The sequence below is a fragment of the Nannospalax galili genome, unplaced genomic scaffold (genome assembly GCF_000622305.1).
Source record: "Nannospalax galili isolate Female #2095 unplaced genomic scaffold, S.galili_v1.0 scaffold1437, whole genome shotgun sequence".
Classification (NCBI taxonomy): Eukaryota; Metazoa; Chordata; class Mammalia; order Rodentia; family Spalacidae; genus Nannospalax; species Nannospalax galili.
Window position 1 is genome coordinate 1,914,527 of NW_008341050.1, and position 7,999 is coordinate 1,922,525.

Consider the following 7,999-nt stretch of genomic DNA (forward strand, 5'->3'; position numbering starts at 1 on the left):
CACGTAGGAGCCAAGTTCCTGGCCCTAGACCCAGAGAAAAATGCATCATGCTCTTAGATGTAGATTCACATTAGGCTGTGTGACCATCTGTGTGACCTCTGAAAAGCACCAGGACAGCAGAAAGGTCTTTCAGGGGCCACATGGTTGGACACTAAGCCACATCTAGGCGCAGGACGGCAGCTCCTCCCACGGGGCCCGGGAGATGCAGTACCGCCCACCGCCCCTCGGGGGCGCTTCGGGGCCCGGAGCCCGCTCGCTACCCGCTGAGCCGCGGCTCTGCACTCTCTCAGGCGGCTTCTTCCAGCTGGCTCCCAGCGATCCGGAGCTCCCCAGTGCTCTTGCCCAAGTTCCAGCCCCCTGTGTCAGCCAAAGCTCGGCTAGACGGCAACATGGGTGTCCCTGCGGTCTCGGAGGCCGGCTGCCCGCGCTGGGGGCCCCTGCTTCTCACTCTCTTCCTTGCTGCTTCCCGAGGTAAGGTCCGTGGGCTCCAGGGCGCTGGGGAAGCACACCCCGGGAGCACCGAGGAGTAGGGTGGGTGGGGGCAAGGCAGGATCAAGGTGCCCTGAGTCCCCTGAGCCTGCCGGGATCTCCACCCTAGCTCCTAGGCTGCTGGGACAGCCGGCAGGGTGCAGCCCCTCTCTGCCAAGTACCCAGGCTACATACTATATTGGGGCACATCTGTATGTGGTGACAGCTGCCCAAACAACAGGGAAGGGTGCCTTCTAGGGGTTGCCAGCTGGACTCTTCCCACCCCAGAGTGCCAAGGGGATCAGGCACTGAAAGTTTCTATAAGGCAGGAGAGGGACAGGATGAGGGTGCCCTGTGTTTCTAGTGAATGTGACTGGCTTTTGACACCTCTGGAATCTCCTTGCCCAGCTGGCTCCAGAGAGTCTCAGAAGGTTAGGGGGTGTGGTACTGTGAGCCAGTACCCTATCTATCCTTTTTGACACTCCTGGCTGAGCCTTGCTGGGATTCCCAAATGTGGGCAGCTCTGCTACCTGGTACATTTTCCCAGGGTCTGATGTCCTATTTGAGTGGGTTCCTGCCATCTGGCAAGATTGCAGCTCAGAGGCCAGTGTGGGCACTGGGAAAGATGTGGACACTCCAGCTCAGCCACAAACACATGCTAGTGACTTGGATAACTGATGACCTCTCTGGCCTCAGTCTCTCCAGCTCATATACTGAAGCCCCACACAGGGAGGTGCCACTTCTTGAGTCCAGATGGTTATAATTTGTGCCTTGTCCCGGAATACAGCGGTTCCTTGGAACCACAGCAGAGATCCTGATTCTTATCTTCCCAGAGCTGAACAACTCAAAGGAAGAGGGGATTCTCTGACAACTGGTCAAGCAGTGGGCTTGTCTGAGACTGCTTGTCTGTTTCCCTCTGCTCAGAGAGCCCAGGGGCACAAGTCCCTGTCACTGAAGGAGTCACAGGTGTCAGGATGGAGGTGCTGGGCTTGGCAGAGGGCACCAATGGACAGGTCAGAATTGAAGAGAGGGGAGAGTAAGAGGGAGGGGAGAAAGAACCATCCAGAGTCTTTTATCAGCACTGGGAGGCTGGCCTGGGCCTCTGATAAGAAGGCACCCACACCCTGTAGACAGAGTGACCTAAGTCCTGGCCTGGATGCTCCCCAGTATGCCACCCAAAGGGAGGGACCAAGTGAGGGAGGAGCAGATAGGGCATGGTACAGTCCCAATACCAAGGCCAGGTAGGTGGCTCCTGGTAGGGAATGGCCTCCAGGTGCAGGAAATGGCAGTAGGTAGGAAGGCCAGTACTGTATTTACTGTGGGCCACCTGTCTCTCCCCAAGTGACTCCATGAGGTCCCTTCCCTACAGTCACTTGAATGGCCTGCTTTCTGTTCAGCAGCTCCAATTTAGGAAACCAAGTCTTAGAAGTTCAGAGTAGAGGGACCCGGCTTGCAGAGCATCAGACAGCAGAGAAGTCCTGAGAACACTCATTCTACTGTGCCTTCATAGCTAGGAGGCTCCATACCCAGAGCCCTTGGCTACTTAAAACTACGTGTGAGCCTAAGGCCACTACCTCTTGGCTTGGTTCAGGGAGGTAATTAAGACTCCGTGCAGCTTTCAGGAAAGGAGTCGGTGAACCTTCCTATCCTGGGGTTGCTCTGGCCTCAGCACTGGCTGTAATATAGGTGTAGTTACTCATGAGTGTTCCTCCTCTTTCCTAGAGTAGGCCTGGTCAGGCGGTCTGGAGGCTGAGAGCACTCATCAGCTAGCCAAGGTGCTGGGTTGCCCTGTTGCAAGGTTGGGGTGAAATGGAGGAGCTGGGGGGATCCCCAAAGGGTCAGAGCTTAGGAGCCTGGAATACACAGAACACACACCTTTCCCGGCCTGACAAAGGCTGGGGCAGGGGGAAGGGTACCTTGGGAGCCAGAGGCCAGCAGACTCCAAGCATTCCTAAGTCATGAAATTACTGCCTTTGCCTGTCCTCATAGCTGACCAAGAGCTCCAACTGGGGCCATCATATTCACACAGGTGCACTGGGGTGAGGGAGAGGTGGCCACTTTCCCTTTCATGGTAAACAAGACTGCAAGGCCTTATTGAGTAACTCAGTGCTGCAAGCCTATGACCCAGCAGTGGTCAGCTCTTAGGAAATCCATGAGCCCTGCCCAGAGGCAGGATACCCAGGGGCTAGAAATACCAGAGGAACACTGTGCTGGACTGGCTGCAGGGCAGAGGTTCCCCTGCTGGGGTCTGGCCTTCCTGGGAATGTGGGTCCAGGAAAAGGTATCCAATGGGAATCTAAAAGGGCTACCTCCCTGTCATCAGGGTATAGTACCTTGGGCCTGAGCAGTAGAAATGGAAGGTCCTCAGAGCTCATCTGGCCTGTTGGTACTGACTGAACCTGGCATACTGAGCTTGAGACCCTAGGTTTAAAGAAAATCACTGCAGAGCCAGTCTGACTAAAACAAGGGCTTGTGGTACATCAGCATGCCAGGCCTTCCTCTAGCTCTAGCTTCTTAGACTTATGTTTGAATCCTAACTTGGAGCCTAGTGTGGTGGTACACACCTTTAATCCCAGCACTTGGGAGTCAGAGGCAGGCTGATCTTTGAGATCGAGGCCAGCTTGGTCCACACAGTGAGTACCAGGCCAGCTGAGGCTACAGGGAGATCCTGTTTCAAAAACAAACATGTAAAAAACCCACAGAAACAGAACAAAACAAAAAGCTGGCTGCCTGTGACCTGGGCAAGCTTCTTAGCATCCCTAAGCAAGTCTCCATCCAACATGGGGCAGCAATCACTCCTCGCTCAGACATGCTGTGTACAGCAGAGGAGTGAAACTTCCCACAGTGCCTGGTCCTTGTGCATTTGGGACACCATTTCATCTTCTGGCTTCTGGGGACCCCATGCCAATGGCTTTCTTCCTGAGCATCTGCTACCTACAGGGCCCTGCTGATGCCCAGGACATAGGAAGGCACAGAAAGTACCACTGGGAATAGATTTCCTAGATTCCTGCAATCTGAAGGATGCTGGGTTGGGCAGTCACTCCTCAGGACTAAGAGTCTGAAATTCTTACAGGGGTACCTGGAGGTTTTCCTCCAAAGTCCCCCAGATGTGGGGCCATCACAGCTTCCAGTGCTGGCTAATTCACCAATCATTCTGTAAGGAACTTGCCACTGAACAAGGTTTTCGTCATTGGGTCCCACCTTCCAGGGGGACCTGGGGTCCAGACCTACCTAGGCTACTACAAGGCCCCAAATGTATACTTCCCCTGATGGTCAGCTGAGTGATGTGGTCTCAGTGGGCCACTGCTCCCTGGAGGGTAATTCCCCTTGGGTGCTTTTTGGGTTAATTGCTCATCACTTGTGTGTAGTATCTTCCGAGTACCTACCCACTTCTTTTTCCTTTAAATCTACACATTTATTTATTTTTTTAAAGTAAGTAGATTTTTAAAAGGAAATTTTCTATCACGTTCACAAGTGGAAAAGCCAGTATCATCAGCCATAAATAGAAAAGATCATAAAAGTACATCACTGGCAAACCAAATAAGGGAATTAAATGCTAGTTGGGCAAGGCTCAGTATGTGAAACCTGCTGCTATCTCTTGTAGAAATAAATTAATTAAAAATAAAAAAAGAAATGGACATTAGGAAGTGGCTGAAAGGACATTTTGAAAATATAACAGCATCATTTAGAAGTTTCTCTTTGACATAATCCAGGCTGAGAGAAATCTGAAAAGGGAATAACCGTCTCTCTGTATGATTCAATGATATTTAATGTAAAACCAAAAGTAAAACTACCCCTAAGTAATTAATGCTGCTAGGCAAACAAAACCCTCATTGGTGAGGTCAGCTTTCCATCTGTGGGAAGGAGGTGGAGCCAGTCTATAGAAAACCTCAGAGCTCTGGAGGCCTGGGTGGGAATCCTGGCTCTCCACTTAATCTCCTGTGAGACTCTAGACAGGTTCCTTACACGGTCTGTGCTTTGGTTTCCTCATCACAGTGCCTATTTCACAGGGTTAGGGATTAAATAAGCAAATCCACAGACAAAGCCCACCACAAAGTAGCTACTACCACCAAATTAGCCCTTTGCATGGATGGAATCAGATCTTAGGACGTCTCCCCAGCGAGAGCCCTGAGGAGCTGGTAGTGTCTGGCCATGGTGCACAGTTCTCCTCAGGGAGGCCTAGAGTCTTGGATAGAATCCTCTAGAGGAGCCTCCCCTACCCATGACCCTGGCCTGCTGCCCAGGTCCTCCCCAGGAGGCCCACTGGCTGGGGCTTCATCCCCGGATGCAGGCCAGTTTTCCCAAGGTGCTGGAAGCTGGCTTCCTCCCATAGAGTCTTGCTTCCCCTTCCCGGCCTCCTTAGTTCATGTGAATGGACACTTCCTGCTGGGGCAGGGATCAATAAACACATCTGAGATGCCCTTTGTCCTCTCTGCCCAAAGAGCCCTCTGCCAGACTTGCTGGCTTCAGCCTGCAGTCTTCGCCCTGGAGCACTTCCTCAGAGTTTTGATTGGGCCCTGCTTGTTTCCTTCTGTACCTTGCATCTTGAGAAACAAATAACCTAGCCTTTCCCTGCCAGCACCTGTGGACCATCCTGGGGAATGGGGCCTGTGGGGAGGTGGGACCAGTTCCCATGCCTGGAAGCCAGGGACAGGGTCTCAAGTGTGGGACCAGTAACTTCAGGCAGTTAAATAACTGTTTACTTGGCAACCTAGCAGCTGGGCAACCTCAGCTGTCTGGGTGGGGACTTCCTGGCCTGACCAATCAAGCTCAGGACCCACCTCCAAAAGCTGAGGTGTTGCCCTGGTTACTGTGGGTAAAGCTAGAGCCAGTGAGGGAAAATACAATGTGAGAGCCTGTCTCCGCCCACACACACCCATCCCCTGATGGTGGCAAGAGGTAACAGTCTGGACAACAGGCCCAAGAGGATGCCATGCAAGAAGTCCTTTGAAACTTTCCCTGCTTCTCTGCTGGAAAAGGCAGAAAGGGCTCAGTTCCAAGCAGCTGTTAGGAAACTCTCAGCTCCACAGCCTGTCTTGGGTCTGACTCATGTTATGATCTTGCTAAATATTTGTAGAATGAAAGAATATTTTCAGTTTGGGTCTGAGGCCTAGTAAGCCAGTTGTGCAGAGTGTAGGGGTCAGCTTGGGGTCAGTTCCCTCTCTGAATAGCTGAAAGATGAATTCTTAGCTCTACTGGCTGGAGGATGGTGGGGGAGGAGGATTCTTTCTTTCTGCAGTCCCCACATGTGGAAGGTGTGGGTCTCAGCTCAGCCACAGGGGGCTGTGTGACCCTAGGGAAGCCACTGTACTTCTCTGAGTCAGTTTTGGCTTTAAAAATGGGGGTGTGGCTGTGTGTGTGGGCATCTGCCTGTAATCCCAGCACTGGAGAGATAGACGAGGATTACAAGTTCAAGGCCAGTCTGGGTTACATAGTAAATTTCAAGCAGCCTGTTTAGCAAGATCTTGTCTCAGCAAACAAGCAAGCAAGGAGACAACCCCTTTCCAAACACAAACCAAAGAAGAAACCCCCCAAATATAATAAAATTTAAAAGAAAAGTCAATGTAACAGGTTATAATACATCCTGATAAAGTGCTCAGCTGGACTCTAACACACAAGAATTGGACCTGAGCGAAAAGCTGAAGGGCCTCAGGACAAGAGACTCTTGTAAACGAAGGTGGAATAGGCGGCCCAGAGAAAAATGAGAGCTGCCCAGGGCCTTGCTCTCCAAGACACAGTTATAACAGTCTCCAGATCTGGAGTTTTCCTGGCTCACTGCATGCCTCCTTCTGGTGTGGGGTGGCCTTACTCAATGACAGGTAGGGCCAGGTGTCTCTAAGAACAGTGCTCTGCACTAGTGCATGTTTAGGCTAGGGCTTGGGGTACTTTCCTGTCTGATGTGAATTTGGCCTCCCTGGAGCCAGGGGCCTTCCTCCCCACCCACTTTCCTGAGCTCCAACAATGACCCAGGTGGCCAAAGGGATCCGCAAATGACAATGAGCAACATCCTCTTGCCAAGTAATTATAATTCCAGCCAGGCTGCAAATGGCCTGCTCAAGTGTATGTGCATGCAGGTGTGTGCACAGGCCTCTCTGCGTGCCTGTGTGGACTTTGCCTGGAGTGTCCCCTCAGGTGACATATTTCTGGACCTCCTGTTCTCCCTCAGGATAAACCTAATGGTTTTTTTTTTTTTTTTCAGCCCATTCATACCTACCTGCCCAGCAGATATGAATACTGAAAATCTGAATACTCTCTTGGCTCAACCCAAATCCCAAAACAGCTTCTCTTTTCCTCTAAAAGGGGAAGAGGTCTTTGGGGACCTTGGGAGAGGGAGGTCAGTGTGTGGAGGAACAGAGCTATGCCTCCTCTTCTGCTGTCCCTGAACACTTTCTCTGTGGCCTCCTGAGAGTGAAATGGGACTGATTTGGGGCTGGACCTTTCCCCTGCTCTTGTACAGACATGAGTTCAAAACACTATTGCTTGGGCCCTGAGGGTTCCCAGCCTGGAGCACAGCCCTACTTTTCTGTTTAGGGGACACGCACATCACATGTGGGGCCCATCTCATTCATGCCTCTGTCTTTTTAGTGTCCTGTCACTTGTCCTGTCCCTCTTGTCCACTGCAGGCATACAGCCCTGGCCTCTGCTGAGCCTGCCCTTCTGATAGCCCCCAGGGGCTGAAGCTGCTGGAACTGATTCTGGCTCTGGGCCTAGTAGTACTGGCTTCTTGGGCTGAAGATATAGAGCAAAGGGGAAAGGGAGCAGGCCGAGCTGTCACGTGACTGCAGGGATAGGGGTTTGGCTGTTCCTGGGAATGTCTGAGAGGGCCCTTTCCCTAGGTACACCCCTACTGTATCTGGCAAGCGTGGTTTAGTAGCCACGTTTGGTCCACACAGGCCTGTTAGGAGACCTCGAGGTTGGTGTGGACAAAGTCAGAGGCTCAGTCAGATGCTTGGTGTCACTGTCGGGTTTTCAAAGAGAAGCTGGGAGTCAGAATTTTCATATCAAATCCCGACTTTTTATCTATCTGTCTATCAATCATCTATCTATCATGATTATTACTGGTTTTTTGAGACAAGGTTTCACCCTAGCTAGTCTGGAACTTACTATGTAGACCATCCCAGGCTTTGATCTCACAGAGACCTGCCTGCCTCTGCCTCTGAGTGCTGAGATCAAAAGTGAGTGCTACCACACTCAGCTACAAATCCCTAGTTTTTATACCAGAGTGGTGGCACATGTCTTTAGTTCCAACACTTGGGAGGCAGAGGCAGGCAGATCTGTGAGATTGAGGCCAGCCTGGTCTACACAGCAAGTTCCGAGCCAGCTGGGCTATGGGGAGACCCTGTCTCCAAACTACCAGCCCCCTCCCCCCCCAAAAAACCTCACACAAACCAACCCTATTGTGCTGGATAGCTTTAGTGTCAACTTGACACACCTGGGTTGAGGGAGCCTCAATTGGGGGATTTCCTCTATTGGACTGGCCTGTGGCCATGTCTATGGGGCATTTTCTTGATTGTTGAGTGATGTGGGAGGG

The 7,999-nt window shown here is 51.8% G+C and overlaps 2 protein-coding genes across 3 annotated transcripts in view; one reads left to right on the forward strand and one right to left on the reverse strand.

The window, feature by feature from the left end:
• Cdh23 (cadherin related 23) overlaps positions 1 to 7,999 on the reverse strand; it is a 426,621-nt gene that overhangs the window by 49,660 nt on the left and 368,962 nt on the right. The window lies entirely within an intron of this gene.
• Positions 252 to 7,999, forward strand: part of Vsir (V-set immunoregulatory receptor) — a 27,570-nt gene continuing 19,822 nt past the window's right edge. The window contains exon 1 of one of the 2 annotated variants that reach the window (XM_008836646.2): positions 252 to 471. In XM_008836646.2, coding sequence (XP_008834868.1) covers positions 390 to 471 — 82 coding nt within the window. In that variant the 5' untranslated portion in view covers positions 252 to 389. The remainder of the gene's footprint in view (positions 472 to 7,999) is intronic. The other variant, XM_008836645.2, reaches the window with a different exon arrangement.